General features: G+C 33.9%; 3 protein-coding genes and 1 long non-coding RNA gene across 12 annotated transcripts; 2 read left to right on the top strand and 2 right to left on the bottom strand.

The window, feature by feature from the left end:
- Positions 1-5,315: 5,315 nt before the first annotated feature.
- LOC110808442 (heptahelical transmembrane protein 4-like) lies at positions 5,316-10,004 on the bottom strand. Of its 6 annotated transcripts, XM_088221377.1 has the most exons (6): positions 9,776-10,004; positions 9,564-9,646; positions 8,363-8,645; positions 7,413-7,737; positions 6,127-6,310; positions 5,754-5,980 (listed from the first exon to the last, which is right to left on the bottom strand). In XM_088221377.1, the coding sequence occupies exons 3-6, from the start codon at positions 8,635-8,637 to the stop codon at positions 5,904-5,906; spliced, it is 861 nt and encodes a 286-aa protein (XP_088077503.1). In that variant the 5' UTR covers positions 8,638-8,645; positions 9,564-9,646; positions 9,776-10,004; the 3' UTR covers positions 5,754-5,903. The 6 variants fall into 6 exon arrangements, with proteins under 6 accessions (XP_021889633.1, XP_088077501.1, XP_088077502.1 ...); XM_088221373.1 differs by having other exon boundaries at positions 5,333-6,310; XM_088221375.1 differs by lacking the exons at positions 9,564-9,646; positions 9,776-10,004 and having other exon boundaries at positions 5,326-6,310; positions 8,413-8,629.
- Positions 10,005-11,004: 1,000 nt separating this feature from the next.
- Positions 11,005-11,948, top strand: LOC110808460 (uncharacterized). Of its 4 annotated transcripts, none has more exons than XR_002538626.2 (5): positions 11,045-11,081; positions 11,199-11,271; positions 11,349-11,396; positions 11,585-11,717; positions 11,828-11,948. It is a non-coding gene; the product is annotated as an uncharacterized LOC110808460 (long non-coding RNA). The 4 variants fall into 4 exon arrangements; XR_015819918.1 differs by having other exon boundaries at positions 11,364-11,396; XR_015819922.1 differs by lacking the exon at positions 11,349-11,396.
- Positions 11,949-14,992: 3,044 nt separating this feature from the next.
- On the bottom strand, positions 14,993-23,122 carry LOC110808411 (NADH dehydrogenase [ubiquinone] iron-sulfur protein 4, mitochondrial-like). Its single transcript, XM_022033902.2, has 4 exons — positions 22,790-23,122; positions 21,378-21,569; positions 20,725-20,854; positions 14,993-17,452 (listed from the first exon to the last, which is right to left on the bottom strand). Exons 2-4 carry the CDS (start codon positions 21,407-21,409, stop codon positions 17,384-17,386), a joined length of 231 nt encoding a protein of 76 aa, XP_021889594.1. The 5' UTR covers positions 21,410-21,569; positions 22,790-23,122; the 3' UTR covers positions 14,993-17,383.
- LOC110808410 (uncharacterized) lies at positions 15,875-17,050 on the top strand. The gene has a single exon (XM_022033901.2). It carries the CDS (start codon positions 15,875-15,877, stop codon positions 16,943-16,945), a length of 1,071 nt encoding a protein of 356 aa, XP_021889593.1. The 3' UTR covers positions 16,946-17,050.
- Positions 23,123-23,349: the final 227 nt, after the last annotated feature.

Below are 23,349 nucleotides of genomic sequence, written 5' to 3' on the forward strand. Positions count from 1 at the left end.
TTATCTCCTAACAAAATTTAACTCTCTCTCTCTCTCTCTCTCTCTCTCTCTGTATACATACATACATATATATATATATATTAATTTTTTCAATAATTAGAATATTAAAATTTTAATTTATTGTGATTATTTTAATTAAGATAACTCAATTACTTTTCATTTTTACCTAAAAACATAATTAGATTTATTAAAATTTCATATCATAGTGTTATCATTAAATTATTTAGTTTTAGTAAATCAAATATTATAATTATTTATTTAGATATATATTTATTTTTACTAACAAATTAAATTAAAACAAGGTGTTAGAACCAAAATTGAATGGAAAAAAGCTGGTACGTGCCTAACAGGAATACAAGAATTTAAAGGGTATTGATTGGATAACCTTTCTTCCCACCTTGGATAAATTATTTAAAGTTGGAGGAATATAATTCGTATAACATTGCACCAACCAGGACTAAAAGTTTTTGGACGTGAACATTTCAAAAATTAAAGTCGAGTGAAAAAAGTTTTGATCGCCATCATTTTAATTTTAATAAAAGTATAAGAAATTGTATTTATGTTTATATAGATCAAACAAACTATGGAAAGTGAAAGATTTAGAGTATATATGTATGTATATATATATATATATAAAGTGTTAGATGAGTGCACACAACAAATTGGAATACAGTTGTTGATAATATAAATTGTAAAACTAAATAATATATGATATGTATGTGTGTGTCCTCATCATTCATGTTTTTATCATTAAGACTGTTGTTGAATACCCTTCAACAGGGGAACTAGAGACGCTCGTGCATGTCTTTGTTGGTATTTATAATTGGGTTGGGACTCACTAACTTATATTTTACATATACATATATATATATATATATATTAACCTCTTTATACATTATATCTTCTACCCAACATAATGCTTTTTCTCTTCCTATTTTTAAATTAATCATTCTCCAATAATTTTTTTTTTGGATGATTAATATTTTCATTCTTTTCTATAAAAAAATAAATAATTAAAATTAAAATCAAACTCTAAAAATTTTGTAAACACAAAGAATACAACCTTTATAAATTGATAATTGATAATTTAGATTAAAGTACTTAATCTTTAAATTGTGTTGTTCTTTGAAAATTAAGCTAACCTTATCATGTTTATGTTCTCTCTATCAAAACAAGGAATGAATTGAATAGAGAATACCAAACATATCAAAATCTACATACATAATTACACTTATACGCATGTGGGGTATGTGTGTGTATAATATATAATTCTCATTTCTCAAGGATTAGTTTCACTCAACACATATATATATATATATATATGTATATATATATATGTGCTCTATCTCTTTACCCTTTTGGGTTTTGGCATTAAGCGATCAATAATTGTGGCTAGGCAAGTATTTTACTAGCAAGAAAATTAAACAAAAAGTGTAAATATTATTAGAATAGTACAGGAGGTAGGCAATAATGGAGGAGTTAGGAGAAAAATAGAAAGACACACAAATGAGTGTACCAAGGAGATGTTAAGTGTAACTACATACTGTAATATATAAATATACATACATATGTATATGTAGTATATATATATAAACATAATGCTCATTTTGCTTATATGCGACAAACACAATTCCCATTTTAAGGTTGAAAATCCACCTTAGTACACTCAACATAGCTGTTCTTGGGCCCCTACTAAATAATGTTCTTGCTCTATCTCAATTTCTCAGGGGTACCAACTGATACCCAAAATAAATAATTAATTAAAATATCTTTTTTTTTAGATTTTAGTTCTAATTTTAATTGGGTTTAGAATTTTAAAACACAGTCTTCGTGTAATATTCTCTTTAGATCTAAGGCCTGACATTTGCTATAGTAGTTGACGACTAGTATTCTAGGGATAAAGATCAATCATTTATGTTAATTGAATTTGAACCATTTTGTGTTTGTAGATACATATATGTCGTATACGTATACATATACTGTTAGAACTAAAGAAGAACAAATTTAGAGGAGGTGAGAGGATAGATATTGATATGATTTTTCTATCTAATAGGATTCATTACTTGTCCATTTTTAAATAATATGCAATAAATACTATTTAATGTATAGGTGCGTGGGTGTGTGTGTGTGTGTGTGTGTGTGTATATATATATATACGTATGTAATGTATAAGAGATATGATGATGATGATGATGATGAAAAATGAATTAAAGGGAGTAGTTTTTTAAGGAGTGAATTTTCAGTTGCAGCATGCACATGCAATGAAGGGAGAGTTGCAATGGAAGAGCTGCAAACTAGGCCATCAATAATTAATGAGGTGTGGCATTTAAGAAAGGGAAAAGGCAGGAATCAAGGATTACACCACTCCTTAAACTCTATCAAATATATTTTATGGAATTCTTTTCTAATTCTATATAATTTAATTAATTATAAGATACTATATATATGATAATAATTTTTTTTTTTTTTTTTATAATTTTAGAATGACCATACAATATAAATACTTGTGTAATTCCACATAAATCCTAAATTTATCAAATATATATTTTATTCGAAATAAATTCAGAGCATATCTGTATTTTCGTGTAAATTTTGTTTATATAAATATTAAACATTATATTTTATGTGGGGGGTGAAAATAAAAATTGGTCCCAGAGAGACACTAAACTGATACGCACATGGGCTCTTGGTGGCTTGTGGCCCTTCGCCAGTAGTCCATCAACGACTCCGTCGATTGGGTTTTTCCTCTTCTTCCGCGATTTTCGTACCTTCTACTTCTTCTATTTCGGATTTCCTCATTATTGTTTTTTAAAACTAAAAAAATTGGTTGGCATAAAATATTTGATCTTTTTTTTTTTTTTTTTCAACTCTGGAAAATAATGTGATGATATACGTATATGTGTATATATATATATATATATATATATATATGGTTACCGGAGTATGGGCTTCAAACCTCGAGTTTACCAATATGGTCTGGTCCCTCCCCCCAACAAATGTTAACACCTCTTAACACATTACCATTTTTGTTTGCTGTGTACATAAAATTTATATGTTTATAAATATTGAGAATTATTCAAATTTTATCATACAAAAATAAATATATTATTATAATTTACCCATTAGTTTAATTAGTAAAACTGTATAAATAAATAAATAAATAAACAACTTGATTGAAAAATTTCAGATGTTTTGAACTTAAATATTGAAATTAACTCTTAATTTTAATTATTGCAGCAAATTTGTGATTTATATAAATTAACGACAAAAAAATTTGTAAAATATTATATTTTTTAAATTTAAAATTTGATAAACTTGGGTATAAAAAATGATCCTCAGTCAACAGGATTGAACCAAAAAGTCAATTCTATCTCATTCTTGGGTCTCTCTTTCTTAATTAATTTAGCCTCGAATTTTTTAAAAATAAAATAAAATTGAGAGAGAGCACATGAGATGCCTATTTCAATTATTAATTTATATGTACATATACAACACACACACACACGTTCATATTTAATTTAATTTAATTTTTTTTGGATACAACTCAATATGTCACATTAATTTGACTGCACGAATGATTGTGAAATATAGATGAAGCTTATTTAATCTTATTAAATTCTATCCTCACTACACAATTTCCATAAAGATCTTCCCAAATCAGCCAACCCCACATGTGTATGTGCATATGCATATATATATACATTCGTACAAATGAATGATATTTGATCTGGGATTTTTGCAAGAAACATAAACCTACATGATTAGGTAATGTTCATTTGAATAAGGCTACTGACTTTGATAATTTAACGTCTTTCTCATCATAAATAGCAATTATACTTTCTACGTATGTTTTGTTTCGTTCAAATTATTCGACATGAAGTTAAGGGTAGCTTCTTTTCCTATTCCATGAGTGTATATGTATATGTATATGTATGTATATACATATATATATATATATATACAGTAAAAACTATGATAATAGAACTTCACGGCATTAATTCATTACTTAATTATGTGTTTTTATTTTTAATTAATTTCATATAATAAAATGAATTTTTTTGATTTATTTTAAAGAAAAATTTATGCTCAAATTTTAAAAATTCAATTATTTTATAAAAATAAATTCATTTAAGAAAATCTAAAGTGCAGCAAAAATAGATTCTTAATATGGAGTGAGGTTTCTTATTCTTTTTTCTTTATTTATTAGAATAATTTTTTTAAAAAAAGTTTATTATTTTTTTAATTTGAATTTTTAGTAATTTTGATGATTCATTGTGTGTGTGTGTATGAGTTAGAGGTGTAAAAAATTATTAAAAAAAAAAAAGAAAAAGAATCAAGCTTTTTTTTTTTTAATTGGATAATTGATTATTTGAAAATTTTAAGATGACAAGAAAAATAAATAAACAAATTATTATTTATATTTTTCATGAAAACATTTATTTTCGTTTATGTATGTAGTCATGCAAAGAAGGTCCATTATAGTATATATATGTATATGCGTGTTTATATATAAATAATAATACACATACGTGCGTGAAATCTAACGATCTTAATGATTGCCCACACGTGGTAAAATTGTGGGCGACGATGGGCCCAAGTTAGTTTTAGAAATATAAACTTCCATGTCGATGGAGCTAATTACTAACATTTTTTGTACATGCTGTGATAATAATGAGGATAATTTCAGGGTTTAAAAATATATTTTTAGAAAATTGCATTTAAATATCGAAGTATTTTAATTAACTTAATTATAAATTTTTTATTTTTAATTAACTTTATTTCAGTCTTTAAATAAAGTATTGATTAAAACAATAGGTACGTTTTATAAAAGAATTAATAAAAGATATATATTTGTTACAGAATTTTATAAATAAACTTACTATAATTTGAAGTAAATATTAGATAATTTTAAAAAAATAAAAAAAATAATTGTGCTTATTTTTATTTTATTAAAATTACTTCTAAGAACCCAATAAACCCATTGTTTTTATCTTACAAAACAAGAAAATTAAAGTAAAAATATCTACTTAATCAGAAAGAATTTATTTGTAAAGTAAATTAAGGATTCAATTTTTTACAAGTTACATTGTAAATGATAATGAAAATTAAAGTAAAATCCTGTTTACTTAACCAGCCCAACTCAAAACTCCAAATATATAATTTAAAAGCTCACAAGTATATACATCATGTGTGTCTATTAATATACTTAATATATTAAAGTATATAATATACATATATATTAATTTAAAAACTTTATCAAAATCCTATATTATTATATATTTTACAAAAATAAAATTTTATCAAGTGCAAGCTTAATTTTGCTATATTCAAAGTCATTGAGCTTCTTGAGTTATGATCTACCTGGAGTCGAGTTCCAACCTTAAATAAAGCTGACTCGAGCTATGAATCGAATTTAAACTTAATAACATTTAAAATATATCAAACTCAAATATTTAAATATTCGACTACCAAACTACTTGTTTAAAAATGGATTAGCCTCTCAAGAAGCTCTTGTCGTGACAAAAGAAAAAATTATCACATGAGACTCACCATTGTAAGGATTCCCAAACTTTTTTCATTTATGACTCTTGAAATTCTTTCATTAAATAAGATCTTCAAAAGCAAAGAGAGTATATACCAGAAAGTTTGATTTGTATCAACAACCTTCCAAGTCCCTCCACCTGAGATATACAAGCCCAGCATGATAATGCGTGTAAGCTCCTGCCACGACCAAGACATGAAAAAGCTGGTGACTGTGTCCGGCAATGTCAAACCTACCCGGCTTCCATCTTTCGGGAATCCTAGTAGCATAAATTAATGCTCCAAGCCCGTACAATGTTCCCATCAAAACTTCATATCCTGTAGTTTGTACTGCCTCAGGCTGATTCTTGAACAAAATCAACTTATGCATTATAGGTGCAATGCCTGACATCCCCATTCCAAAGAAAAGGGAAGCTCGGAATTTCCTGAACTGAGGTCTCTGAAACATTGGAAGGAGAGAGAATATACCGGTAGCAACTCCTAGTACTGTTATGATGCCCAAGTAAAGGTTGCAGAAGAAGGGGCTGCACATAAAGGAGTAGTATACAGGAGGGTAAAATGAGGTTGCAATGAGAGCAGCAATACCTGCGTAGTCCAGTCTCAGCATTATGTAGGAAAGGCGCTCGGAGTAGCAGGCGAGAAGGTGACATGTGCTGCTAGCTAGCAAGCAGAACATGGCTCCGCCTAAGAAGGCAAAGAAGGGCCATCGTGTAATCGGTTGATGCATCAGGGGAACGATTGTGTTTACCAAATCATCATTCATACCATGCTGCATTCAGTGAATACAAGTTTAAGGAATTTGGTCTTCAAGGAAAAGAAAAACACACATATTGCAATTCAGCATTGAATTCAAAAATGATAAAAAGATTTTGTAGAATTTATTTATGAATTCACAATTAATTCAGTTGGAAGAATTTTCTCTAAAGTGATTAAAAAAAAAATGAATTCATACAGAATTCTATAAGAAAATGGAAAAAAAGAAGTAAACCCTATCAATTTTCATCCTCTTCTAGTTGCTAGAACAAAGTTTGAAAATAAATTTTACAAAATCTTTGGCAGGTTACTAAATAGCCTAAAAAAATAAAGCATGTAAATGAAGTGCACCAAACTGCAAATATATTCCCATAGGCAGACAAATTAAATTGAAGTCACATTTTTATCACTTTTAACTTGTCAACAGGAACATTTATCATGGTTCAAGACCGCATATCTTTTTAACATATTCTATTAACTGATTAGCCATCAAACCGGAAATTCTTTCTGGACATGTAAAATTGAAAAAAGCAACAAAGTTCTTCAGCTTCAAAACAAAGTTATTCAGACATCGTACTTTCTTAAAAATGATTATGAACATTATCAGTCACATGACTGACTCTTCTATTACCTAAGTGCTAGTTGTGTTCAAAAGATACATAGCACATTTTAAAAGAAAACCTAGCAGAATCCAGTATCAACCAATGCAGAAGCCTTCTGCATTAATTATTACATTAAACTACAAACTTTAGCTGTTGAATGAATACTAACGTTAGAGTAAGGAGATAAAGTTTGCATATTGATTATTGTTTTTAAATTTCTATACAAGGTATTTTGTGTTAGAATAGAATAAAGTTAAATGCTGTCCTATCAGTTTATCCTTTTAAAATGATTAGTTACCCAACTTAACTATTTCATAAAAGTCTCAAAAATAGAAATTACTTTTGTGAGAATTTAAAATTAATTACCACCTGGGCTTGACTCAACCTGAAACAGAGCAAAGTAATTTTGTCAAGGTTTCAGGTTTTTCCTTCCTAGTATGAACAGACATAAGCATATTATAAGTTTCAAGAAAACAATTATAGATAGGAGCTTAATAATGTAGAATAGTATGTTACCAGTGCATTATCGTCTCTTTGATAGATACGAGGAAACTGCCCCGGGAAGCAATTAACAAGGCCTTCAAAGACATTCCAACCTTTGAGGGATTTTAGAAAATCCATTGAGGACAAAGATGTTTTCAGGTCACCTCCAAATTTAAGAAGATCAGGCATGTTGGGCAAGGAAGGCAAGCAATTTAAGAGTTCAGCTTGAATCTTGTGCAAATCAGCTCGTCGAAGCATATCAGACAAACGTTGCAGGGAATTTAGATCCACAACCTCTGGAACCCTTGTTGCTGTATATATGGTAAGAAAGAGGAAAAGGAAGAACCCAATCAAATGCCTGAAAGAAAATTCAGAAGTTTAAGAGCAATAATTAGACCAACATTGTTTTGCTCTATTTTTCTTTCTTGAAATACATATTATCAAAACTATGCAACAACTTGCAATCCAAATAGTATACAAGACAATAGTATTAAAAAAAGTAATGACTGCAAAAAGAGGGCATAAAAGAGCAAAGAAAGAATTATCAAGCTCACATTTTGTCGATGAAAATTTAAAACAAAAAGATTTTCTTTTTTCTAAAATTAGAATGCTCAAGACAGCGGGACTAGTCTGATTTACTTGGTTGCCTTGACTTCTTGGATATGCTAGAATGCAAAAATTTATATAATGCTAGTGGGACATGCATTGGATGTACGAAAACTAAGTCGTTGGCGAAGAAGAACAGCTAGAAAATAAAATATACTGATTTATTCACAGTGCCTTCCTCAGAAACCAAATACCACAGTGCAGTTCAGAAGAAAGAATATCCAAACAAAATCATGTTAACAAGAATATTTTTCATTTTAGTAGGTTAATAATATTTACCAAGGAAACCAGCAGTAGTCATAGCACAATTCAATGCAAACATGCAATATAAGCATCAGAATATTGAAAGATCAGATGCTTACGAAAAAGAATCTTACGTCCAAACATTAAGGGTTTCATTGTGAATGGAGAAAATACTGAGTAAGACCTGCTTCAGGGGCCACTCTGCTCGGTAGTGATTGAGAATGAACTCATTGTCTCTTAGATATGCAGGCAACGAATGGTACTCAACAAGCTGGTATTTCACTTTCCTCCACAGGGTCTTCCCTTTCCCTTCCTTTATATGAACCGTGTTTCCATCTTCACAGTCAAATAGATTATCAAATCTTTCGGAGGATGCAATCCAATTCTTGTAGCGGTCATTGATCATCATTCTTTTACCTGAATCCAATGCAAACAAGGTACACTGTCACGCAATCAAGCATAAGTAAGTCCAAGCAATTCAAGAAGATGATCCTTCATACTGAACATTAGAATTTGCTTTATAAATGGTAAGTAGGTCACATCACATTTTGATTAGCAAATATACATCACAAACACTGAACAATTTCTCAAACTCTTCCAACTATAGAAATGTATTAATTAGCCCTCCTTACTTGGGCTATGTTTGGAATAGGCCAAGTTTGTTTTTGTAATTCATTTGAAGAGGCATACTTATTTTAACTATCAAATAGTGAAGATCTTTACAAAATCAGAACAACTAGGCTCGTAGTCAATTTCAAATAGAATTAACATCATAATGTACTAATTTAACCAATTTTAATTGAATTCAAAATGTACTTTTGAATTTGGTTGTGAGTTCATTTTATGATTATGTGAGGAATCTCCATTTCTCATGGTTAAAGTTTGGATTCCTAAACGAATTACACAAACATAGTTCATTATTTTGAACATTGCCTTAAGCACAACCTTGTTGCATTCTTCATTTTCTACTTCTGTGTGGATCATCTGTCCATGCTTGAAAAGAAAGATGATCAATCACATCAAATTATCAAAAGGGCACGTAAAACCACACATAAACGCTACAGGGATCATCAATTTTCATTGAATTCAGAAACTAATTCTTTCACATTTCCATAAATGTATTCCTATTGTACCAGTAACCTCTCTTGATCTCCAGAAGAAAACCCATGAAACTATAAGACATGGAAGAATATGCAAATAGTGAAGAAGCTCATCAATCTCATTAAGAAGCTCCTTTCACCAATCACGACCAATGGCAATTCATATATAATGTTAAGGAAAGGCTACAAAATTTAAACAAGGCAAATAATCAGCTAAATATGCAAATAAACACACCTGAAATTGCAAACCCCACCACACAAGAGCAAAACCCAGATGAGACTTCCGATCTATCTGATCAGTTTTGTCGAAATATCTTCCTGCCCAGGAAAAATATTCTGAGAAAATTGAGGGATTACACGAATTTTCTTTATCCAGCTATCTAAAACAGAGAAAATTTGCTACTAAAACTAACGAGAGGAAGATGGCAATCTTTTTGTATATTTTACCCGATCGATGAACACATAAATTGATAACAACGAGGCGATGAGACAGAGGTTGAAGGGGATGGGTCGTTCGTGATTATATTAACGACGAAAGAGTATTCATCGCTCGGGGCCATTTTTGGGTCTGACAAATGGCGATTGCAGGATCAGACAACTCGACTTAGCTTGGTGGGGGTTTGGGTGCGCAACGATCTCTGTGCCTGTTCTTCAGAGTGAAAAATAGAAATTTGAAATAAAATCCGAGTGAGGAAAAATAATTCAAAAAAATTTTGAGCGGTCAAAAAAGTCAAAAGAAAAGAATTCAAAATGTGAGGACATTTTTATTAATAAAATTAAGAATAAATTATTAATTTAATATTAATTTTTTTTTTACTAAATCCAATAACAATAAAAAATAGAATTATTATTATTATTTTTTATATTAAATATATTTAGTGTAACTAATAATATTTTAACTACATTTTTACTAATGTGTATATAATTAATTTCTTTAATATTATTATTTATTTATACTAAAAAATATTGTACTTAAATGGGTCAGTAATATCATATTTTACAATTGAATTTATTTTTAGTTTATTTTATTGGACTATATAATTTAATTTATTTTGATCCCTAATTCATAATAGACATTATAATTCGGTTTGACCAGAAAAAAATTGACACTTATTAGTTGCTTAGGCATAATGATAATTGTAAAATATTAAACCTCACGTGTTATTTTGACTTAAACCAATCATCCATCTACAATAATTTTTTTTTTAAAAAAGGATAAAATAATTATTTTAAGAATTGATTAGAAAATACTCAAAATATATAAATGAATTGAAACACCTTATAAATTTATTATTATTTTCTAATAAACAATAATTTTGTTCGTCACACTTACGAAACTCTTAGATTCGAATAAATTATAATTATTCGTTGTAAGTTTAATCGATTAATTAAAGTTTAAGAAAATAAAATTTAAAAATAAATAAATCTTAATTATAAAATCTTTCAACTTCTATTTTTTGAAGTTCTTAGGTGGTGAGAAAAAAATCACTCTTAATAAATGTTACCATTTCTTAATGCATAAGAAAAAGAAATTTAAAGAAATAAAATCCGATATGACATGAAGAGATTTCCTACTAATTTCTTTATCATGTACACCCAAATTCAAATTAATTAACCAATGCACTAGTTCTCAATCAGGAAACACGCGTGCATTTATGTGTATGTGTATATGTATATATATGTGTGTGTGTGTGTGTATAGGTTCAATGTTAGTGAGCTTCTCATCTTCTCATACATAATTCAAAACAACTCTGTCTCTCTCTCTCTCTATATATATATATATGTCTGTTTGTTTATATATATATGTATCTCTTCGTTTACATTAAACTGATTGCTTCGGGGATTTCTCTGGTTTTCTTAAACTTGACAGTGAAAGCACTGGACGTTGAAGCAGAAGATCATGAGTAACTATCCACCACCAGGGTATTCTTCCAATCCCGCAGGTATTTTCTTTACGACGTCGTTTTCGATTCTTAAAATGTGCTGTACTTTTTTCTTAATTTGTTGATTTGTGTATAAGGTTATCCTCCGCCAGGTGTTAATCCTTCAATGGGCTATCCTCCTCCAGGTTAATTAATTTTTATTGTCCCAGATTTTTTAAGTATTTTATTTTTATTTTTTTAAAATCTTATCGGTTTTTTTGTCTAATAATTAGTTCTCTTTTGCCATGTTCGAAAGTTAATTTCAATTTTTGCTGTCTATGTAGTAATGATAATTTATTAAAAAATAACTGAAATTAATGAATAATGATGACAGGTTATCCGCCACAAGGACAGGGATGTCCTACTCCGGGACAAGGCTATCCTCAGCCTCCACTACCTCAAGTTATTAGTATTCAGCAACAGCCACCTCCACAAACATCAAAGCGTACTGGCTGTGTAGAGGGATGGTGGGTTTTCTCTTACTTATTTTTAAATAAGGATTTTATTTTCAGTAATTACCTTTTTTAGTTTTATTATTATTATTTTTTTTCTAATTTTTTAAAAATCTGATTTGTAGTCTTGCTGGAATTTGCTGTGTCTGCTGCCTGGAGTGGTGTTGCGGTTAAAAGAAGATTTGCTTTGTGTATTTTCTTTTAAATAATCGATATATTTATATTGAATTGAATATTTTCTTCTGATATTTGAGGTGATGGTAATGAGAATACATGTGGGTAATCAGAATGTTAGATGAATTTCAGCTTTTTCCTAATTTTACATTTTGTTTCCTTTTAATTAATAATAACAGATTACTTTTTTTTTTTTTTTTTTTTTTTTTTTTTTTTTTTCTAAATTCATATATTTTAACAATTAATATTGTTTGCGTACTAATAAGAAAATAATAAATTTTTGACTGGAAAAAACAAAAATGAGGAATAGAGTTGAATTCAAACTTTTCTATATTTATGTAAAGGAATTCAAGTGTTGGGAATTTGTGGATATAGAATAAAAATTAAATACTTTATTTTATTTAATTGATTAATTAATGTTTTAAATTTAATGAAATTAAATATTTGTCTTAAATGTGATTAAATATAATGTCATATGGAGTTCCATGTACCGTATCAATTTGCCATGTCGGTGTAAATTTTTAAGTCAAATTCTATATTTTATGTAGCGACCGGGAAATTGAAGAAGAAGAAAAAAAAAAAAAAGGAGAGGCCACGTCAGCAGACCCAGTCAGCAGTCCCGGCCAACCGGGACCTGCCACGTGGCAAGACCACGTCGATCCGGGACGGACCACGTTGGCGATCCGCGTATGCACGATCGGACGGCCCAGATCAAGCGTGCGATCGGACGGCCCAGATTCAATCGCACGGACGACCCAGATTCAATCAAAAACGGACGGCCCAGATTAAATCAAAATAGACAGCTGAGATCAAAAGGCAAAAGGGTATAAATAAGACCCCCACACCAGACCACAAAACCCTAGCCGCCTGCCCTCGCCGGAGAAGACGAACCAGAAGCCGGCCGCCGCCACCCGCCGCCGCACCGGAGAGATTTTCGACCGCCGATCGAGGTAAATTTCATACCCCGACTCGTTTTTCCACGCTGATTTCTCCTGTGGCCAAATCGGAGCCAAAATCCCGGCCAAACGGCCGAAAAACACGGCCGAAACCCAGCGGCGCCGCCGCGCCCCTCCTCGGTTTTTGCCTCCGATGAGGCCCTTCCCGGCCTCCGTTTAATGCAATTTTTATATCACCGTAATCACCATTCTTTTCTCTACAGGTTGATCGGAGCCGAATCACCAAAACACGAACTTCACCGAAGAGCTGCCGCACCCAAGAGCACCGCCGCCGGTAAGCTTCGATTTTTCGTAATTTTTTGGCCCCCCGAGGGCCCTAGAGTTGTTTAATCGCAAGGATCGATACAAGTGTGGCCGAATTCGACCGAAAACGGCCAAACCGAGGCGAATGGCCGCCGCAAGCGGCGGCGCCGTCGCCGGAGCACGGCGGAGCCGCCGTGCCGAAATTGTGATATTGGCCAAAAAGGGGCCCTGGGCCTAATTTGGGATTTTTTGGAACACGTGCAGGTACCAGTAGTGCGTTTCAGTTCCCCGGAAAAAATTCAGGGAAAATTAGGGACAGCCTGTAGGCGCACTGTGAAGCCGTGTTCGGACCCCGAAACGAGTAAGGACCCCTCACCCTATTTCCTATCACGGTATTAAAGTTCAATAAATGATAAAACGGTATTTCATGAATCAACGAATGTGTGAAATTGCTTAAGGTCGCTAATGGAGCCCGAGTCTAGTGTGGTTGTCGGTTAATTGTTATTTGCCATGTTTTACAGTTTAAAAGCAGTATGAGGTTTGATGTTTTCATTTTATAGTTTCGTGTGCATATTTTACTGTTTTACCGATTATGGATTGAATGACTGGGATATTGATGCTGTATGTTTGTCTGTTTGGCATAAATTACTGTTTTGCTTGTTTGTATGTGGATTGATGATGCTGACTGAGGGAAAAGAGAATGATAGATTATGTAAATGGGTAATTGTATAATGTGGTCAGCCTGACTAGATATCCTGGGAGATGGTGGACGGACCGGGTCCGTAGGGAACCCTACCGGGATTGTGGTCTCCCATACCGGACGGGGTATGGAGATCTTATGTGTTTTGGCGCCCATACCGGACGGGGTATGGGGACGGCCCTGGAATATGATTTCAAGTGTTAAAAGTTAACGGGTAGCGGGACCCCTATGGATCCCCATGGATACTAGTGGGCTGGTAAAAGAGGAAAAATATGTTGTGTAACGATTGAATTACAAAAGACTTGATAAGTATTATGTTATACAGTTCATATATGATTTCATGATGATGATAATGTTATTGCTTTCGTATACTGTTTTATGGATTCCATCGAGGTAAGTGGATGGTGAAGGATTTATTATTGATAAAAGAATTTGTTGTAAATTATGCTCCATTGGTCTTTTTGTGTTTTCTACCCACCTTTACTTCCGTGACGGTGAGATATCGTGATGTCTTTACTGGGCTAGTGTAGCTCATTCCTTATTTAATCATTTCAGATCAAGAGGACATCGTTCCTGAGCCGGTTCCGCAGGAGGACGACGAAGGAGACGCCTAAAAACTTCATAGTCATATTCGTAACTTTTACTTTCAAGTTTCTCCTTTAGGTAGTTTGATCTTTTATATTGTGTGAGCACGTTTTTGGTTTTAGTGTAAGCGATATTATTCAAATTTTGACTTCGTTTCCGCATTTGATATTTTTAATATACATTTCATTTTAAATTTCCGGGGCTGTTACATTTTAAGGGATAAACAATTTCATGAGAAATAGTTTATTTTTTAAAAGAACTAAAAGATAGCACAGCTGAACTAAATACCAGTGAAGTGTACATCTACGTGGCGCAGACAGAGCAATTTAAGATTCTCAACATGTAAATATTATGATGTTCCACTAACATAGTAATTTAATCACCAATAATTTTTAATTTTTATTTAAGGTTCACCGATCCACATTTAATTGAGAACAAAAATTCTTATAAATAAGTATATTAAGATGTGAAAATGATTAATTTATAATTTTTAATTCAGTAAAGATAATAATTTAATTTATTAATATATTAATAAAACTATAATAATTAAATTAAGCTTAATTTTATCTAGTAATGATGTAGCTAAATGAGAAGATTATTTTGTTAAAATTTTTTAATTGAGATAATCACAATAAAATAAAAATTTTAATTAGAATTTCATTAGAAAGAAAAAGGCCAAAAAAGACATGTCGAGGAAAGAGCAAAATGCACCGCTTACGGCGGAAACAGGGAGAAAACCAGAGTAGCGGGGAAAGGCAGGTACGTTTTACAACATAAGACACCAAGTTTAGCCAAGGCCGCTTAAAAACCCGACACGTACAGGTGACCGCTCATACGCAAATGACGGCAACCAAGAGGAAAAAAAAAAAACTCGCAAAACGTTCGCCCATTCCCTCCAATCACATTCTAACTCATCCGTTTGCATGCACCCAGGAAACGATCATCCGACACGTGGACAACCCACCAAAACCAACCGAGCCAACCGACCCAGTAGGACATAATGGCAAAAGAGTAAAATCAGGTTGCACCAAACCGAAACCTGATAGGTGTATTCACGCATGGCGGCCACCCCAACCACACGCGTTATAACGGGAGGTTAATTGTGATTGGTCAGAGAGCGGGTTTGGCACATGGCTGACTAAGAGTTTTGAGGTTTTGCCCAAAACGCAAAACCGATGGCTTTAAAACACAGACTTATTTCCCAATGCGATATGTGTAGTAGCATGCAAGGTCCCACGCATGGTTCAAAGTTCTAGATGTCCCTTTCTCCAAGCCCCTTAAACACGTACCCAACCGTATGTTCTCCACGTGTCACTTCCTGCTTCCTCTTTGCTTTATGTTGCCTTTCTCTCATTGGACTATCTTTGCTCTTATACCCCACCTCACCTCCTACTCCTCTCCCACCATGTCATTCACCGCACCAGCTTCCTCTTCCTTCAAACTTCAACCCTTTCAAACCTTTATCCCTTCTCCCTCATTTAACCCTTCTTGCTGCATAACCAGAGTTATTCACCATGATCAAGACATTGAGCCCTTACTCAACAACAGCGAAAACGGCTGAGATTATGTCTCGGTACAGACCCATAGCTCCGAAGCCGGAAGTTCCAATGGATCCGATCAGTGACGGCGCCGGCTCATCCATGTCGCAGAAGATAAGGCAATCTCCTTATCTTAGAAACCTCTGGCCTCAGCTGCAAGCTCGACCAACTCGAACCAGAAAGAGAGGCAGGGCTCCACTGTCACCTCCCAGTTTGAAAAGAGCGAGGACTCACCATGTCCTTGGCCTCTCTGTTCCCAGTCATGTTACTTCCCCTGCCAAAGCTCTCTCCTCGCAAGCTTTCACTCATCTTCCTGCGCCAAATCTCGCACCAGTGACTTGCAACTTGGAGAATCCTGCAACACAATCTCCAAGCTTGGTGACTCTTCCTCTTCTTCCATGTTCACCTTCGGTTCCTGTTATCCTCAACCAGGCAACCACGGGACAACCCAGTTGCATGGAGACAATAGATTTGAACAAAGTGGCTGAAATCCCAGAAGAGAAAGATCTGCTGCAGCAATTGCAGACACCTCCCACCACCATCAGTAATGTCATGAAACCGCAGCCGATTCGACCAGTTGGATCTAGAATCAGCGTGGGTTGCATAAATGAGGACCCAAACTTGTTCTCCACAGTGCAAATTCCGAGGAAAGCAGAGGAGGTTGAAGATGAGATGGAGTCTGAAGCCTTACCAGCAGTTATATCTGACTCGAACAACAAAGTGAGGCTGGCCAATTCTGCTTACAGGAAAATGGTGGGTCAACCGGAGTGTTCATGGCTGGAGGCCATGGTGACAAGTGGTGAGCGGGGCAGCAGCTCATGCAAGAGAATCTGTGGGGAAGTGGGGCTTCATTTCTGTGATTCCAGGGTGCCAGTTTCTTCAAATGGATTCTCCTGTTGGGTGAGGATAGACTGGGGAAGTGATGGGAAGAACAACTCCATTCATGCATTCTGTGATGTAGTCAGGTTATCCTGTCTCTCCAAGGATTATCTCTTTACATGGAGGTTCCACACCAGGGAGGCTGCTCGTTTCCGTAGCAATGTCTGAAATTTGAGGTCTAAAGTACATAGTTCGCCTTTGTCTACCATATGTATGTATGTATATAAACATGAGAAATCAAGTAATATAGTAGCCAAATATTGTATTTCGAAATGTTTAAATCCTTTACCATCTAAAGAAATCCTCCTTGCTGGATGCTGGGTGTGTGGGCACGGTTAAGTGCAGCTCATTGAGGAGAGTAGAAACCAGAAAAGAAAATAAGAGACGGAGAAAACAGAAGTAAACTGAGAGAAACGAGGGTTAGGAAGTATACCCCAAGCATTGACAAATGTGATTTTACAACTAAGGGTAGTAAAAACAAGGTTCTCTCCCATACTGGAGAATCTAATGGTTGAAATGTTAATGCTTACAATTAATACTGTAAACTCTATGGTAACATTACCTCAGATTTTGTAATACAGCTCTAACCAGGCTAATCTTAATGAATTACTTTTGTTTATCATCCTCAGGCGTCGCAGGGCCTTTATATTTGAAGTTATCTGCATATGACTTGGCCTGAAAAGAACAGATAAGGCAGTTGCCAGTTGGTGATTTCATGTAATGAGAATATAACAAGAGATAGCAACGGAAGCGGCAACGCCTCAAGATTGAACATTTTGCTGAAGGTCTTAAAAGGTTGCAGCATTCGATTTAAATCTCAAAGATATGCTAATAATAAAAAAAAAATTTCTGCTAGAAATTGAACTGAGAGTTAAACCAAATGGTTCACACCCGAAAAGAGGGGAAAGCAGAGATTTTTCTTTTCACACCCCAAAAAGGGTACGTTCCTACCCTTACGGTTGTAATCTGAAGCGATCATAGATGGTAGTCTGCCAGGAAAAAATGTACCTTCAGCAGAGGGGTGTACCGTTTCTTGATCAGCACAAAGCTATACCAGTCAGCAAGTGAGAGAATCTATCATTTTTATTCTACCAAACTAATAGAAAATATAATGATATCGAACTTTTAAAAAAAGTAAGTGGAATTATTCTAAAAACTTTGTAAATCGGGATATTTTTAATGAGTCTCCATTACCTCGAAAAAAACATTATTTCGGACCACGTCTTTCTGGGAAACCTATTTCCGCACCATAATTGGAGAATACAATATACAATAGATGGATGACCTTATGAAACTTGAAAAAAGTGGTCGCTAAACACAGAAGTGACCCAATTTATGCAATGTAAATCCTTAACAAGGATGGTATAGTCAAGAACCAGCCCAGTAGTAGAAAAGAAAAATAAAATAAAATTTTACCTTTCTTAGATAACTAATTCTGCTAGCATTTTTCTAGAATTCTACTATTTCTTTCTATCATATTCGAAAAGACATAGAACAGCTATAGTGTACCTAGAGAATATTACCAGGGAATGTAACCGTTACTGACCATCTATTACTGGTTGCAGCTAACCTATAAATGTAAGCTTGAAATCTAATGAAAGGTATCAGAAAATATCTAATCAGTTTATCCTATATCGAAGCTTATCCGTCTTCCCTCTTTCCCTTCTTTCCACCTCTTTTTCCCTCTATTCTTCTCAACTTCTATTTTCTGTTTCCTTTCTCTATTTTCCTCTCTTCTCAAGTCCACAACCAGGTTCCTGATGAATAGTATCCAAGCAAACTATCTGACAAAACCATTATCCTCCCTTGCTAAGCTGGTGAAAAACAGAAGGGAAGCTGCAATGCCGATTCACAGCCTGTTGCACAGATCGAAGAATCTGTCCAATGGCTGGATCAGCATATCCAACACTTCATGACGAAAATGTCTACAATCGTTGGTGCAAACTTAGTTGAAAGTAATATGCAGCTACAGAAGATTATCGTAGAGACAATTAGATCTATGTTATCGACTCAACTAACCATGAAAACTAATGTTCCTCTAAGACAGGAACCAATTCTCCCTAAACCCTTCAGCATCTCTCTGCACTCTACCCCTCAATCGCCCCTTCCTTTCATGGTGAACTCAGAAATGAAACAATTCCCCAATCTTTCATTCTCCAAGCCCTATGCACAAGCTCAGGAACATTCAAATGTCGCTGCAACAGGAGAAGATGAAGAGAAATACAAAAAGGGAGAAATCAATGAAGCAGAGAAGGAGAAATGTATGAAGAAGATGATGAAGAGGAATACGAAGAGGGAGAAGTTGTTGAAGAAGAAGATGAAGAGAAAAACAAGAGGAGCTGAACCCACCAAGCTCCAAGCCTTGGCGGGCAGATTAGATGAGGAGAGACTCATCAAAGACACCCTGATTCAGTGCAGGCAAGCAAGACTTGTTTTTATGAATAGAGCGGATGGCCAGGCTGCAGAAGAGGAAAGGCAAGGAGTAGATGTTAGTGAGTATGAGCTAAAGATTGGATGGGATAAATCCATTACAGTAATATCTCAAGCACCTGGAGAACAAAGTCTTCTTCGAAGGCAGGAGAAATGTCAAGAACCAGCCTAGTAGAAGAAAAGAAGAAAAAAAATAAATTAAATTGCATTTCACTTGGGATAACTAATTCTGTCAGGGTTGTTCTAGAATTCTGCTATTTGTCTTTCTTAAATAACAAATAAAAAATATTCATTAATTGCAAGCAGCAAAGGGGTATTAAGTCATGTACAAAAGATATTTACATGTCAGTCATACAATTGATAATCACTAAGCCCAAGGTTCGATACCATCTACCTCTAACCTTATCAACATCCTCTTCCACCCCTTCAAAAGCCCTTCTACTTTTTTTTTTTCTTTTCACACCACCCAAAAAATAGTAAGAGAAATAAGTCCTAAATATTTTTTCCTACCACCAACACCCTTCCAAGCCCAGAACTCCTCCCTAACATTATCCACCATTACCCACCTAATACCCAACATCGAATACGCCATACACCATGGATTATATGCTAGGGACACCATAAGCGACACCATAGAATTCTGCTATTTCTTTTTAGTGTACTCGAAAGGACATATGACAGCTGTAATTTCCTGGAGAATATTACCAGGTAATATTATCATCACTAACCATCTATTATTGGCTGCGTTCTTCTTCCCTCTTTCCCTTCTTTCTCCCTCTCCTTTTCCCTCTATTCTTCTCACCTTCTTCTATTCTTTTTTTCCTTCTATTCTTATTCCCTTCTCAAGTCCACAAAAAGGTGTTAGGAAACAAAATGGCACCAAATAAATGTAGGGTTTTTTAACGGTTATTTTGATGTTATTTTCTTTTCTTTCTAAATTTCTAGAATTGACTCTTAGCCGTTAGCATCGTACCAACCCATAGGTACCAGCTATATCACACCGGGTCCGCTAAAGTTGGTTATTTCCTATCCAATCATAGTCTTAGGATATTACTATTTAAAAATGGTATGACTAGGCTGTAGGCATGAGAATATTATGAATCTAACTCTCTATTTCTCCCTAATACTCTCCCTCCAATCCTTCTTCTATTCTTCTGTCTTCTGCTTTTCTCTTTCCTAACTTCTAGATCGCTCTTCACACAGAAACCCCAACTTGCTAAACAAGGATCCCCTGGTTGAATGAGCCAGGATCCTAACACCAGATTCCTGACAGGTATCAATAACATAAAAGCTGAGGCAAAGGAAGTAGTTAGGATACTAGAATGTCCTTAATTGAGCTGCCATAAAAAAGATTTTACTGCAAATTTATTAGAAACAAGGTAAAGCATTCAAGTGTAACATGTGAATTAGATAAAAGACAGTTACTACATTACCATGAAATGCCAAAATAATTACAGTTCAAAATTTTCTTAAAATAAAAGTTTTGAAAAAGTGGGATAAAACTTGAAAGGACCTACCATATATTCCCAGCCATGCTTCTCTGCGAATGCTGTTGCAGCTTCTTCACTGTCAAAACTGAGGACTACCTTGCTAACATTTGCATAGGGGTCTCCTGTGGATGTCCAGCCAATCAAAGGGTTCTTCCACCTGGCAAAACGTCAAATAAGAAAATGATATCTCTATCTCATGTATGTATCAAATTAATAGGTCTATCCACCCACCAAGATATACTCTCTTTCTGAAATAATTCGAGTTGAAATTGCTCAAGTGTCATAGAGATATTTTTTATAATTCAGCATAACTTAGTTCTTGTCTGTCTATTCTTCATTTCTTTTATAGATGATTGGAGCATTTTAAAGCTTGTAGATGTACATTAAATATTAAGAACAAGAATTTTCTCCAACGCATAAAGTGTCTGCCTGCAGCCCATCCCCGCCTCTCAGATATTTTTCCTCGCCCTTGTACTACTAAATCTAAAGAAACTGTTATGTTGCCAGTTATTACAGGATGTGAAATTAATATATAAATATGCATATCATATCCTTGGATAAAGAATTGTGAAAGGAACACACCTAACATATAACATGGTGACCTAGATGTGCCAATTCATGATAAGGAAGTAAGAGCTAAAATTACAGAAATATGTACTTTGGAAAAGTTTTCCAAAAACCTGGGCTTATTGTTAGGAGGAGAATTTGGCATTAGGAAGTTTTAAGCCTTAGGATCCTAAAATTTGTAAAGAGGCCATATAGAATATGCAATTGACTGCATACTTCTGAGTTGAAAGAAAATTAATTTTCCATCTTTCCACTTTTCCAGATCCCTGTTAGGTAGCACTTCGAACCGGTGACTAAATTACAACCTGCGACACATTAAAAAAATGGTGAAATTAAATCAATTTTGAAATGGGCAGTAAAGAAATAATAAAATATCATTTTACAACCAACAAGTTTCTTTGGCTGCAAAACAATAAGAAAGGTCATCATCCACTGAAAATTATTTTGCTGGAGCACTAGTAGTTTGGACATTCATTATATTTATAAGTGTATTTTAACTTTGTGTAATAAGAAAAACTGATGTGATCAGAAGAATATTCATTTGGTCCAATAAAACACAAAAAGTGTTGTGCCCCAGGAATACCCAATAATCTCTCGAAGTAGATAACATAGTGAAGAAACATTCTTATGAATGGAGGCCTTTCACTATAATCTTTTGCAAACATATTCATGCAATGAATAAGATGGAACATCCTAATTGGTTTATACTAAAGATCAATTACAGAATCAATGAAGTTTCTTCGTGCAAATCACTATATTATGCAAAATCAATTATTTCTTATCAGAGAGGAATGAAGCTTCTGCTAAGCCTAAAATATATCTTTCTTGAAGTCATTTACTGTTGGTTCATATTCTTGATTTATTAAAGTTTCTTAATCAAAAGCTAGTATGAAAAGAAACCTACAGTTCGACGGAAACTAAATCAAAAAACCAAAGTTGACAGAGAAACTAATATCGCATAAGGCAAAGTTCTCGACCACATCTTCTCCAACTACAAAGATCTGATTATTAGAAGATGTATAAACTTTATGTTTACATCGTCAAAGGGAATTGTGATTCCAATAACAAATGCATAGAGATGTCAAACAAATAAGTACAAAGGTTCTTTCTCCTCAAAGTTCTTTTCTAACAGAAAGTTGAAAGCAATGAATTACTGAATGAAAAACCACCACGCTTCAATCTGAGAAACACATTCCCAAAAAATTGACTCTAAACTGGCAGACAGGAAACCAAAGCAAGAATTAAGGTTATTACTTGGTACCAATGGTAGAGTGAAAATTTTAACGTAATAAAATATGCGCAAAGACTTAAAATGATGTTATTTTCCCAGCTAAAATGTATCTACCTAAACAAAGAGCGAGTAAAAAATTCTCACAAGTTCCAATTTACTCGGGAAAATGCTATTCGAAACCCTAATCAAGAAAGAAACCGGTTGTCCAATCACTGCTATTTGTATACATTCTCGGCAACTAAACAGATCATATCGAGTAGGAAATAATTCAATCAATTGAGAAGGAAGGCGTACCCTCCGTCAAAGGTGTTGCTCAGGGATGCTGGATACCATGCCCACCTCGCCGATCTTGAACTCTATCAGAGAATCGGACGATAACCATCTCGGCGAAGAAAGCAAAGCCGATTGTGAACCGTGAAGACGAACCAGGTTCGGAGCCACCCGTTGCACAGAGCTCGCCATTGATTGTTTCACTGAAACAGAAATTTTCTTTAGCAGCAAAGAATTTTCTGGTTTGTCAGCGTACAATCTCCGGGCAATGAAGATTAAGAAACGGAGAGTTAGGAGCTGGGGTAATTCACCAGAAGTTTCGCGCTTCTTTTGTGGTTTAAGGGTGACACGTGGATATAGGAAGACACCGACTTACAAAAAGCGGATTATTATTTATTGATTTTTTGTATGGGCTTTTTTGTTGGAATATTTTTTATTTTAAAATAATAAATAGCGGAAAAAGAATTAAAAGGATGTAAGCTGTTCACAGGGAAGAAGAAATCTATAAGAGTAAATTCATAAATCTTACAAAAAAAAAAAAAAGAAAAAAGTTCATTTAGTTCAATTAAGATGTTACACAAATT

Source organism: Carica papaya, chromosome 1 (genome assembly GCF_054855325.1).
Source record: "Carica papaya isolate Zhongbai chromosome 1, ASM5485532v1, whole genome shotgun sequence".
Classification (NCBI taxonomy): Eukaryota; Viridiplantae; Streptophyta; class Magnoliopsida; order Brassicales; family Caricaceae; genus Carica; species Carica papaya.

What these genes read in the sequence shown, in the direction of transcription:
- LOC110808411 (XM_022033902.2), bottom strand. Translation starts at nt 21,409, where the DNA reads ATGCCAAATTCTCCTCCTAACAATAAGCCCAG. An exon ending in CCTCCTAACAATAAGCCCAG is followed by an intron (nt 20,855 to 21,377) that starts GTTTTTGGAAAA and finishes ACGTTTTGCCAG; the next exon opens with GTGGAAGAACCCTTTGATTG. An exon ending in AGCATGGCTGGGAATATATG is followed by an intron (nt 17,453 to 20,724) that starts GTAGGTCCTTTC and finishes TGTTCTTTTCAG; the next exon opens with GCCAAGTCATATGCAGATAA.
- LOC110808410 (XM_022033901.2), top strand. Translation starts at nt 15,875, where the DNA reads ATGATCAAGACATTGAGCCCTTACTCAACAACAGCGAAAACGGCTGAG.
- LOC110808442 (XM_088221373.1), bottom strand. Translation starts at nt 8,637, where the DNA reads ATGATGATCAATGACCGCTACAAGAATTGGATTGCATCCTCCGAAAGA. An exon ending in GAAACCCTTAATGTTTGGAC is followed by an intron (nt 7,738 to 8,362) that starts GTAAGATTCTTT and finishes ATTTTCTTTCAG; the next exon opens with GCATTTGATTGGGTTCTTCC. An exon ending in AAAGAGACGATAATGCACTG is followed by an intron (nt 6,311 to 7,412) that starts GTAACATACTAT and finishes CACTGAATGCAG; the next exon opens with CATGGTATGAATGATGATTT.